The sequence below is a fragment of the Octodon degus genome, unplaced genomic scaffold (genome assembly GCF_000260255.1).
Source record: "Octodon degus isolate 3935 unplaced genomic scaffold, OctDeg1.0 scaffold00288, whole genome shotgun sequence".
NCBI classification, from domain to species: Eukaryota; Metazoa; Chordata; class Mammalia; order Rodentia; family Octodontidae; genus Octodon; species Octodon degus.
In genome coordinates, this window is record NW_004524864.1 from 1,020,445 (window position 1) to 1,033,325 (window position 12,881).

Here is a 12,881-nt window from a genome sequence, read left to right on the forward strand (position 1 = left end):
GACCACCAAGCCATCTCACCAGCCCAAGTCTTGATTTGTTTATTTAGTGTGTGTGTGGCCAGCTCAGCCCACCAGGGGGCGGGCCTGGCTGGCATGTGTTGTTGGGGATTGAGCCGCGGTCCCTGTGTTTTGCTAAGCTTGTTCTAAGTAGGTGCTTTAGACCACTGAGCCATCTCACCAGCCCGATGGTGTCATTTTTGTCCCTGCTTCTGTTCATGTGATGAATTACATTTACCCATCAGTGTGTACTGAACCATCCTCACAGCTCTGGGATGAACTCTATTTGTCATGAGATAGGGTCTTTTTGATGATTATTGCATTGTTTGCTGGCATTCTGAAGAGTTTTTGCATCTGTGTTCATTAAAAAAATTGGCTTATAGTTCTTTTTTAAAAATTAGATAATGCGAGGTTCTGAGAATGACTTTGGGAGTGCTGTTTCCCTCTCAATTCCATTCAAGAGCTTGAGGAATACAGCTTGCTCTGTTTATTTATTTTTCTCTGTTGGTTTGGCTATTCTGGGTCTCTTCCGATTCCATATGGATTTTATTTTCTCTAGTTCTATAAATAAAACTTTTTAAATACTTTGAATCCCCTCAGCTCTTAATTATTTGTAATGTTTTCCTTAGGAATCTGTTTGGCATCTTACAGAGATGCAATAACGATGGTGGAACTAATGAGGAGACAGTGATAGGGCTTGATAAGAAAAATGTTTATTTGAAGAAATCTTTGAGATACAAAAACACTTTTTCTTTTTTCCTGTGAGCTCCTAAGAACACGGACTCCAGCAAAGAAGGAATCTCTCATGTGTGGGGATCTCAAGCATTTCCAGGATCTGTGATAATGGAAAGAAAAGAAAATTTAAAGTTGACATGTGCTTCCATCAGCAGAGGACGTTCCTATTAAATCTGGTTGGCGTAGGGCCAAGGAAACCCGCTTAGCGTCGTGGACAATGAACTCCGCTGTGGATGCGGGCCCAATAAATAGCCCAGTGAACTTGTGAGGCCTGCTGGTCATTGGCGCTCTCCCGTACATGGGTTTTTCAAGTATGTAGTGTGAGCGATGTGGTAACTCCAAAGAACATTTCAACAGAATTTTATCGAGGAGAAGATCTGGGGGAGAAGCCAGAGAAATCCTGACTGCATCTTGAGGGACTGTGCACTGCTTACCTTTGCTGCAAGGAGCGTGGTACTCAGCAACTGCAAACTCATCTGCAAAACAAACAAATGCAAACTCACTCCAGGAAGTCTGTGAAGGGATCTTCCATGTAGGAGGAACTATGCGGCATCCGAAAGGTCAGCATCATAACTCTACATTCTTTGCTGCCTTCTATTGTTCTTTCAAGTACAGAATCTTTTCTTTTTTCTTTCTTTCTTTCTTTTTTTTAATGTATTTGGTATAGAGTCTCACTGCGCAGCTTGGACTCCTATCTCCTGTTTTCAGCTTCCCCAACAGTGGGATTACAGGCTTGTACCTCCATGCCCAGACTTGGTGGCTGGCTCAGTGCACCTGGGGGCTGGGCCTGCATGGCATGTGGTGCCAGGGATTGAATTCTGGTTCCCACACTTGCCTAAGCAGGCGCTTAGTCTGCTTAGCTATCTCATCTGGCGCTTCAAGTACAGAATCTTACATTTTTTCTTCCCCAAAACTGAAAGATAGTTCAGATGTTATACTTGCTTAAATCACTTATTATTTACAGCTGTTTTTTCTGAACAAAAAGGAACAAAATATCCTGTAGTTTTGTGTGTTAGCACTTGAGACATATAAGTAGTTTTTACCATGTGGGCATAGAAAAACAAAAGTAGAGAATTATACTTAATGTAGTCATAAATAAAGCTATAAAAGAATGTCATGTAATAAATCCATGACACATCCCTTACATCAGAATTTAATTTCTGCATGACAACCACTCTCACTCACTTGTCTCGTAGTAGTCATAGACTTTTACTATTGCTGGCTTCAGGTCTCTTACTTCTATGTCTTGCACAACGAAGAAGGACAAACTCAGGGTCTGATTTGACACCTACAAAGCAAGAGGAAGTTGAATGATGTTGAATGACCTTCCAGGGAACTTTGCTTTCTCTCTCTCTCTCATTTTTAAAAAATTTATATTTTTGGTACAGGGGCTCACTATGCAGCTTGGACTTGTAGTGATCCTCCTGTTTTCAGCCTCCCCAGATCTGGGATTATAGGCCCTCACCACCATGTCTGGTCTCAGTGGCCAGCTGAGCATGCCTGAGTGTGGGGCCAGCAGGGCATGTGGTACTGGGGTTTGAACCCTGATCCCTGTGTTTGCCTAAGCAGGTGCTTAGTCCATTGAACTATTTCACTGGCCCTTGCCTTCTCTTTGGCTAGATGAATAATAAGCATTTGTCTATTTTTTTTTGGAAACCAACTTTAGCAAGTAATAAGACCATAGAGGGCCCTTACACTGTGTAGAAAGCTTTCAGAGTAGACAAAAATTTTCACAAATTATTTCTTTTCTTTTTTTTTTCTTTAAATAATTTATTTAACTGAAATGGACTTAAATTTGTTTCTGAAGTGACTTCCATTTATTTTGATGCATCTTTTCCTCATGATAATTGGATATTCAAGCCAATATAAATACTTTATAAATATTTAAATTTTTGGGTATACACATGCACAATACCTCAGCAATATCTTTAAGCAAGAAAATACTGAAGAGTAAAGGGTAGACACAATTACTGGGTACAGTGAAAATCTGCTGCAAGTATTTCTGAGGTAAGAAGGCACCACATACCTGTTCAACTAAGAAAACCACCCTTACAACACAGGATGATTTTATTTTTACATAGGACCTAGAACACTTAAGCTGCCAATTAGGTGCTGAATGGTAGAGCAACATCCCCAGTTTAGGCCATGAATTCATAGGGAATGGGTTCCAACAACTCAGGTTCCTTTCCATTGGTCCTCACAAAGTGTGCTTCTCTGGGAGGGGCAGGCTGGCGTTTCAGCTGAACCCAGGTACCTTTCTCTTTGGCTTCCTTCTTTTTCTGATCATTTTCCTTGGCACGTTTCAGGAAGCTATCACGACTTTTTGAGTGTTTAATATGCTCAATACTCACATTAATCCTCTTGGCAAGTATCTTGCCCTTAACTTGCTTATTTACAACAATGACAACAGCATGCTGGGTAACATTGTAGACTCTTCCCATTTTGCCATGGTAACATTTGTGAGGCATTCCTTTTTGCACAGTACCCATTCCCTTGATGTCTACAATATCACCTTTTTTGTAGATTCGCATGTATGTAGCCAAAGGAACAACCTCATGCTTTCTAAAAGGCCTGGAAAACATATACTGGGTTCCCCTCCTCTTGCAAATTACTGGAAGATGGTGGTTCCGGCCGAAAGGCAAATTATTTCTTAAATAACTGACCTGACTCATATAACTCTATCATTGCCAAGAGTTGTTACTGTTTATATGGTGGCCGGCATGGCATGTGGTACCAGGGGTTGAACCCAGGTCCTTGCACTTGCCAGGCTGGTGCTTAGACCACTGAGTTATTGCCCCAGCTCTTGTGTGTAATTTCTTGCTTGTAAGAATCTTAGAAATATTTATGTTCCAGGATTATAAGAAGTCATTTCTATTCATAATATTAGACAAAATGTAACTAAAAGAGTGGAAAGCATGCATTGGAGTTAATATTAGAGTTCATAAATTTCTAGCATGGAATGGATATTCCCAAATTATCTGTTTTCATTTTTTTGCCACCATAGCCGCACAGCTCACCTTATCCAGGTAAATCAAGACATGGTTATTGCTGACTTCAGTTCGGCTTACATGTGCTGACAATTCAAGCTAAAGAAAAATGAGATAAAAGTTAATAAATAAGTGAAACCCAGAGGATCCAGAGGGGCAGAAAGATTTTCTGATGTGCAGAGTAAGCTTGAGAGTGGAATGCCCTTGCATGATTTTTTTTTTTTTTTTTTCAGAACCGGGGATTGAACTCAGGCCCTTGCGCTTGCCAGGGAAGCGCTTATTACACTGAGCCATTTCCCTGGCCCCTCTTGCATGATTTTTATAAGTAAAAATATAAAATAGCAAAAATAAAAACAAAGGATAGGGCCGGTGAGATAGCTCAGTGAACTCCCCCACCCCTGGGTGCACTGACTGAGCTGGCCATGGAGATCCTGCAGGGTGGCTCATGCCTATTAACTCAAAGCTGGGGAGGCTGAAAACAGGAGAATCACTACAAATCTGAGCTGCGTAGTGAGACCCTGTACCAAATACATAAAAAAAAGAAGAAAAACCCCAAAGGATAATTTAGATAAAAGGTTTAATGTTCATATGGCGTATGACACAAGAGTGAAGTTTATTTATCTGAAGACGATGGAACTAAATATCACAAATTAGTAATTGGTAACTACTCGTATTTCAGGATTCTTTTCTTTTCTCCTTCCTCCCCCTTTCTCTCTCCTCCTATCTTTCCTTCCTTCTTTTAGTTGATATTTTTGGAAATAGGGTTTTGTTGTTTTGCAGGCTGGCCTCGAACTTGCTAAGTTGACCAGTCTCAAATTCACAATCCTCCTGCCCCAGCCTCCTGGGTGCTGGGATTATAGGTACACACCACCAGACTGGGCTCCCACACTGTATTTCTTAGTGGAGGAGGCTCTCCTCCTGCCCCCTGTGTTTGCTCTGAATTACGGCAGCTTCATTTTCTCCATCACTGCTGTAGCATTTATCATAACTTATGTCAGTCATTCTTACATTTTTCCTCTGGTCAGTGTTTACATGCTTTATCTTCTTGGGACTCTAAGCTGCCCAGAAGCAGGGACCGCTGGCTTCTAGCAGAAAGCAATGCTCACATTGGGGATTCAGATACTTGTGCTAAATTATATTTCTGATTTTGGGGAAAATGTAAGTCTTTGACAGAAGTCAACTGAATTATTTTTCTTTATACAGTTTGTGCAGGTTTTGAACTCCCTGCATAGTCCAGACTGGGCTCAAATTCACAGTGATCCTCCTGCCTCAGCCTCATTAGTGTGGGATTGTAAATATTTTAATATTAGTATTGTCTTAGTCTGGTGTTAGTGGCTTGTTCCTCGATGTCCCCCCAAAGCCTCACTGGTCACGAGTGGGTTTCTTGGAGGTGGCTGGATCTAGGGTGTGAGATGCTAGGGTTAAGGGTGTGTGATAACTAAAGGGGTTTAGCATAGTTCTGGGTGTAGATAATGATGCTCCACCCTGGGAGTGGGCAATCAATAGGCTTGGAGCCGGGGCCGGGGAGATGCCTCAGTAGGATAAGCGCTTGACTGGCAAATGCAAGGATCTGAGTTCAATCCCCGGTTCCACCAAAAAAAAAAAAAAAAAAAAAAAAAAAAGGCTTGGAGCCTGAATGGAACATAAAGAGGCGACCAGAAGGTGGGCCTGCTGCTACCGCCGCCTTCCATCTTGCTTGCTATGGACTATTTTTCTCTACGTGCCCCTCTGCCTTGCCACCCTGCTTTGCAGCCAGCTGACTACAGACCGAAACCTTCTACAAACTGTGAGCTGATATGTACCTTTCCTTCTTTAACTTGTGGGTGATGTATATTCTATTCCAGCAATGAGAAAAGCAAGTAAGACATCAGGGCTACATAAAACAGTGGATAAAAACAGGCCATCCATGTGTGGAACAAACCTACCTTTTTCACCGTTGGCTTCAGGGGGATGAAACCAGATACCATCTTCACATCAACAATTGCCATGTTAGAGACAGGGCGGCTCCCAGTGTAACTGCAGATCCAGGGGAGGAAGGAAGTAGGGCGTTTTTTTTTTTTTCTTTCTGTTATTAAATACTCTCTCTTTCTGTGTTCATGCAAAATATTCAATAGTGCTAGAAAGTACAAATTAGTCTTCCCAGATATCCTGCTCCAACGGTTCAGAAAACTCGGGATGTATCTGAATTTGCACAGAGCCTACTGAGGCCAGAGACCAGCCGTGCTATAGAGCTGCAGAATTAAAACTTCAAGTGCGTGCTCTTAGAGGATCTGTGTGTTAGTAGTGATGCATGGGTGAGGCTCTTAATCTAGGCCAGCTATTTATTATAGATACTTCCTCTTGATTTTTTTCTGAGTAATGCCCCAACCAAATGATAAAATTCATGTGTATTTTTGTAGGGCTATAGCTATTTGAATATTGTTACATATAAATATATTTTCCTATAACCTGACATTTACTTAATGCCAATAAGAATATTACTTCATTCTCTTTAAGCTTTTCAAGAGTTCTGTCCTGAATAACCAAAGAATAATATTGTATTACATTAGAAAATAATTCCATTCATGGACCAGGGATGATATTCTTTACTTATTATGGAGGGGAAGTATTAACTTTCAAATGACGAGGTTGGAAATTAATAGGTCATGGAAGAGAGGACAGAGAGGATGAATCCTACCTGACATTCAGTGAGATCTGGAAGCTGGTGTGCGCTTTGGGCTCCTCACAGGCTTGAGGCAGAGTCTGCACCTCTAATGCAAATGGGAATGCGCCCTTCTCTGGGAGAACATTGTATTTCAGGGACGTCTACAAGACAGTAAAGACAAAAATGCCGTTTTTCTTGCTCTGAATTTCTCTCAGCTTCCTCAGTTTGCCCTACTGCTTGCAGAGTCAGGCCGAGAAAAACTCCTGCAGGTCCTCACCTGGAGGTAGACACACGCCCCTCCTGTCACTTTCGTGCTGTATTCTCCAGGCACTGTTGGCAAAGATGCCTGCTGTAGCAACAGGCGGTTGTTGTTGTCCACTTGGAAGTTGGTGGAAAATGCGTTCGAAGACTGGATGGTCACCTGGGAAGCTTTCCCAGTCCTTGTAAAAGTAGCTGCCCCATATCTGGAGAGAGCATTGAGGGCTACCACTGTGTCCTGGAAGAGAGGAGTGAGAGAACTTTCAGGCACTGCTGTGTTTGGGAGGAGCTTGTCCCTCCAGTGTCCATGCATTGGGAGCTTAGCTACCAAGGGGTGCTCCTGGGAGGCAGTGGGACCTTTAAGAGAAAAGTTTTTTTTTTTTTTTTGGTGGTACCAGAGATTGAACTCAGGACCTTGCACTTGCCAGGAAAGCACTTATTCAACTGAGCTATCTCCCCGGCCCCTTCTCATAGGAGATCCATAAGTCATTGAGGATAATGCTATGGGAAGGGATTGAGATAGTTCTTGTGAAAGAGTTGTTATAGGAGAAGCAAGAGCGACTCTACTGAGCTCTATGACCTCTTGCTTTGAGATCTTTTCTGCTTCTGTTCTTGCCTTTGCTACCAGCCATGAGGTAGAGGAGGGTGCTCAGCACCGGTGACATGCTATTCAGGCAGTCAGCATCTAAAACTGGGAGCTAACTAAATCAATTTTCTTTATCAAGTTAGTCATCTCAGGTATTTTGTTATAGTCATGAAAAACAGACTAATACATATAAGAATGCACCTCAAAGTCTGGGATATTTTCCAAGTTCCATGCTGACTACTATAAAGGAGTTTTAATATCCCATTTCCCTCATTACTTCATTTAGGTTCTAATTTCAAGATTGATTACAATCTTTAGATAGATGTTGGAAACATAGTATTCATATATACCTTGGATTGTATGTCTTAGAAATTTATTTCATTAGAAAATTTATCTTGTAATCTAAGCAACTAATTTGAAGACAACATTATGCAATGTAACAACTGTTGCTGAATTCCTGTTATTTTGTTTCATGAAATTCTGTATTGTTTCTAATATTTTTACTATTTTTATTTCCTTTAAAAATAAATAAAATTTATCCTTTCTTCTCTAATGTGGATTATGGGATGTGAAAAATATACGGCATTAGCTATTTGTCTATGATGTCTTTCTTGGCAACTGTGGTCAAAATGCCACCACCAAAGTGCAATCTGCCATCTCCCCAAAGGAATCCTGTTCCTCTGTGTTCTGAGACAGTGCAAGTTTTCTCATAGCCATATCAGGGTTATGCTTTAATTTCTCCAGAGGATGTAAAAGACGATTATAATGATTATCTTCTGGGCTTCATGGCATTCTTTTTGGGCTCTCCCTTTCTTTCGGATCAATTCTTGTGCCCAGTGGTTCCACCTTCTTGTGCCATATATATATATTTTTTTCCTTTTTGGTACTGGGGATCAAACTAGGGACCTTGCACTTGCCAGACAGATGCTTATTCCACTGAGCTATCTCCCCAGCATCTGTGCCATATTCTTAATATTCTTTGATATTCAGTCTGAATGATAGCTTTTAAGTAACAGATGTCTAAGAAATGAATGAGAACTGCTTTTAATGAAAATCATTTAACTTTTTTCACTTACATGGAAAAATAAGAGATTAAATATAATGGGAAAAAGATAAGATGGCATTTTGTCATATTCTCTTTTAGAATAAGTAGGCTGACAGCTACATTCTCTGAGGATGGAACCTCCCACTGGGTACCTATTAATGAGTTACATAGGTACATGATTATGCAGGTAGGCTTCTGGGGTTGGAGGAATACGGACAATTCATTGTTCTCTTAGTGAACAAATATTTGTGTGTGAGTTTGGTGGGGACACCTGAAGGGGCACAGGAAGACAGGAGGGATTTGCTAGGAGAGATTGCTGGATTTTGAGCTTCTGAGAACAGTCTGAATGTGATGAGATCACTGAAATGTACCCAAGAGTGGGGAGAGGTGTTTCTCTTTTTTCATTCTGCTGGCGCTCTACTCCTACTGCAGGAAGGCAGAGTTGTGAAAGAAAATGGGACATTGTGATGAGCCCTTTTTTCAGCCTCTGTTGACTTGTTGCTCATTATACCTGTATACCAATAACCTTTCAAGTTATTGTCAACAACTTTTTTTCCTCCTTCTATGTGTTTATAACATACTGACAACTTTCGCTGCCTGAAGGTGAAGTACCAGTTTCTGGGAGTCACCTACCTGGGTGGAGGAGAAGCCGCCATAGGAATTCTGCTGCCTGATGACCCACTGCACGATGCGCGCTGCAGAAGTCAGCTCCTCTGGGGTCGGGGCCGGCTGGGCTGTGAGGTGCGCCAGGAGCACGTAGGCCGTCATCTCTACCTCAGCAGAGGGCGCCTGGGGCTGGTATAAATGTCCCTCTGGTTCCTTGGGTTTCTGAGGTCGTGTCCAGTGGATAGAATTATCTGAGTGTGAGAAAAAAGATTATTTTACAAGTTACTAAATATTTGTATTTAATCGAAGACGAAGGAACCCAAGCCAGAGCTGAAGTAAGGGCTGCATTCTAATTGTAATCTTTCATACCTTATAGAGATGCTTTTTCTTACAGGTAAACCTTAACTCAGGTGCTTCAGCACACAAAGTTAAGGGGGGTAATGTTGCCAGAAGTGGGAGCCTACAGGCATCTGTGTTTTCAGATCTGTACTGCAGTGGGGTTAGTGGGATAAAGAAATGACCCAGAAGGACTCTCATTGATGGTGTCTACTTCCTCTTTCCCATGTTATCTAGACCTTAGCAAGACTGTGTTAAATTCCCTGTCCTTAGAGATTTTCTGTTAAGATCCTAGATCATATAATAGCATTCATGGCCATTAGATTGAAAAGATATTAGAAGAACTCTTTTTTTTTTTTTTTTTCCGGAACCAAGGATTGAACTCACACCCTTGCGCTTGCCATGGAAGCGCTTATTCCACTGAGCCATCTCCCCAGCCTCTAGAAGAACTCTTAAAAACCAAAAGCCAACAGGTGTGTAACATAATGGGAGCCCATAGACGCTGCTGTGGGAGGCCATCTCCTCCTTGGAGCATGACTTACAAGCTCCGGCAAAGGCCAAGATGCGCTTAGTGTATTGTCAGTCACTGCTGTTCTCCAAGTGCAACTTGGAGAGAGATACACGCAGGAGGAGACAGGGACAGGAGTACGCACTGCAGCACCACTTGTGAGAGCAAAAAATACCAAGCAAAAGCCCACAGGGAAAAACCTGATGTGCACATTAAGACCTAATTATGTATTATAGTATTTCCCGCGCAGTGAGAATTGGAGAACTAAAGTTAACAGGCGCACTTACTCTGGGGAGCGCAATGTGGAACTTGAAATATAAGGAGCAACACAAAAATCTAAGCTGTGGAAATACCCCAGAATGATAATGGATATCTAAAGATAAGCAGACTATTAAGATTATGAACAGTATTTAGGAGTACATGTACAATAAACATAAAAGGAAATTCATGGAAATTGTAACGACAGGTTCGGCATCATGATTACCTCTGTAAGTGGAGAGGTAAATGGGATTTTTTCCCCTGTATCTCTAATACTTTATTTTTTAGGCTGGAAAGGAGTTGTACAGGTGTTTTCTAATTACTACTTATACCTTTTTAGAGATCTGAAATGTTTTTCAATATATTTAAAATATTCAGTGGCACATTTAAATGAGAAAGGAAGGCTATATTTTATTGGATGGCTTATCATCTGCATTTTATTTTCTATTTGTTAGTCCTCCTTCCACGTAGATCAAGGTACATATAGATATGTGACCGTGAATAGGTTTGTCACCATTATCACTCTTGTGAAATGTGATTAAAACATCAGAACTTACTTCTGGGGTTACATCCTTTTATCCTTCCCTATGTTTAAGATGATACAATACAGGAGGTAGAGGTTCAGTATATATTAGGAACTGAACGTCTCAGTAACAGTAGCTACTATTTTTATACTATGTGCCCCACACTATACTAAGCGTTTTGCAAGCAGCCAATCACTTACACAACCATCAGTATGAGGTCAACACTATTATAATCCTCATTTCACTGATGAGGGAATCTCAGCACACACCAAAGGACGATGTGCCCACGATCAGGGATGTAATGTGCTTTGGAGTGAGTCCCCAAAGGCTGAGCTTCTTACTGCTACACCTGCACCCTCTTATATTTTGGTGTCTGGTTTTATTAAGAAATCCTAGATTTTATAAAAAATATGTTTGGAAGGGTGGGGATGGGGACCACAGAGATAAGAATGGGGAACCTTTGCATTGCGGTTCATAATACAGTTACATAGGACTCAGGTGGCTCAGGTGTGCTCTTACCTTCCTTCACAGCTTCGCTGTCAAGTGATGTCAGGATCTCTTTCCTCCTGTCCTGGTTCCCTGCCAGGGCAAAGGCATAGGCCAGCAGCGCCTTCGTGTATACATGGCTGCCGTGGGTGCCTTCCTTTGCTGACTTCCATGCTGACTCCAGGCAAAACAGGGCGCTGCGCACAACAGGATGCTGTACAAGAACAAGAGCACCCAGGCACGCACTGAGGCACAGGAGGTAAAGGTGTTTTGCAAATGCATTTGCACAGTGACTCGTCATTCTTACCAACAGAGAGTATAGTATCTTTAGCTGCTATTCTCATTTTCAGAAGGCAGGAATAGTGCTCAAATCTTTACGATTTTTTTTTGGGGTGTGTGTGTGTGTGTGTGTGTGAGAGAGAGAGAGTAAGGGGAGAAATAGCCAGAAGTCATCATTCGGAAGGTATAAATCTTTCTTAATGATTTGACCAAATTCTCTGCTGATCTGGGAAGCATCAGCATTGTGTAAGAGAGCTGACATTTTATTTCAAGGAGGTTAATGTTTCAGAGAGTGGGGGAGCACTTTCCCTGCACCCAGATCTATCTTTTCTGTGCGTGAAAGCTGCCACTTACAGTGACCGAAAGTGGGATCTCCAGGAGGGCAATGGTGATATAAGCAGAGAGGGTGACTTCATCTTCTACTCCTCCCTGTGAATATGCAAGAGGAAGAGATGTGAGCCGTTCAGCTTCCAAGGAAGTCACCGATCAGCTTTCTATTCTCTGTGTTGTGGCATTCGTATCGGTCCCCTCTGGGCCAAGTGCCACAGCCAATCTAAGTTCCATATCTTCTTTCTTGGCTACACCCACATTTTATTTTCCTCAGATGCCTTCTCTCAGAAGTCCTTACATTATTAGTTGTTCTTACCACATTTGCAGATATCATAACAAACAATTCAAAACTAGTGCTGGAATAATTCACCTTCATGGCGTTGTTGAGCAGTGACCCAGAGCTCCTGAAGCAGCCATTGTCTTTCTGTTTCTGGGAGAGCCAGAAGAGGGCTTGGGTAATGTGGGCTTCATCGATGAAGATATATCTTCGCGCTTGGGAGAATGTCTTCAGTACAAAGGCCGTGAGCCTGAGAGGGGCGGAAGTGATGATATTTAGGTTGTTACAGTGCTTTAACAGCCACCTTGTGGCAACAGGCTTGGTGGGACGCTTCTTCCACCTATCGCTACTTCTTGTCTACTAACAGCTTTTATCTCCTTTGAGCTCTGATCGAATGTGCTAGGTATAGTATTTCCTGGCTGACCCACTCCCCCTTGCCACAGGATGTCCATCTACTTCTAATTTACTTTTCTTGGGTTATTTATGCAAGGAACCATCTCATATGCAGCTCTTACATACAATAAACTCTAATTGGCTTTACATTAAAGATTTGAAAAATACGTTTGATATCACTGTTGCCTTCTCAATTGTTTCCATCAAGTACATTTATTTTTAGTCAAGATAAGTATGATCTAAAAAAATGTAATATAAGCAGAGAACTGACATTTTATTTCAATGAGGTTAATGTTTCAGAAAGTGGGGGAGCGATTTCCCTGCACCCAGATCTATCTTTTCTGCAGGCGAAAGCTACCACTTACAGTGACCAGAAGTGGGATCCCCAGGAGGGAGGGAGATTGTTTATTTGAAAGTTCTATAGTACAGTCACTGCTATATCATTTAAAGACTCAATTATGGGAGCTATTTTAGAGAAAATACCTTGGTATATTATTAAGGATGAAATCTGGAAACAAGTCTAAGCCATATGTATTTGAATATCAGCTTTTCTTCCTGTTGCCTTGCTAATTAATATTGGTGTATAATCTGCAATAGGTCTAAAATACAAATCCTGATAGGATTGGAATATA

General features: G+C 41.6%; 1 protein-coding gene across 1 annotated transcript in view; it reads right to left on the bottom strand.

Annotated features, from left to right (window-relative positions):
• Positions 1-688: 688 nt before the first annotated feature.
• Positions 689-12,881, bottom strand: part of A2m (alpha-2-macroglobulin) — a 49,385-nt gene continuing 37,192 nt past the window's right edge. Inside the window, exons 26-36 of the mRNA XM_023707415.1 lie at positions 11,950-12,147; positions 11,604-11,678; positions 11,004-11,184; positions 8,886-9,109; positions 6,641-6,859; positions 6,397-6,524; positions 5,645-5,735; positions 3,750-3,818; positions 1,918-2,020; positions 1,167-1,208; positions 689-832 (exon numbers count right to left, since the gene is read on the bottom strand). Of these exons, the coding sequence (XP_023563183.1) occupies positions 816-832; positions 1,167-1,208; positions 1,918-2,020; positions 3,750-3,818; positions 5,645-5,735; positions 6,397-6,524; positions 6,641-6,859; positions 8,886-9,109; positions 11,004-11,184; positions 11,604-11,678; positions 11,950-12,147 (1,347 nt within the window). The 3' untranslated portion in view covers positions 689-815. The remainder of the gene's footprint in view (positions 833-1,166; positions 1,209-1,917; positions 2,021-3,749; positions 3,819-5,644; positions 5,736-6,396; positions 6,525-6,640; positions 6,860-8,885; positions 9,110-11,003; positions 11,185-11,603; positions 11,679-11,949; positions 12,148-12,881) is intronic.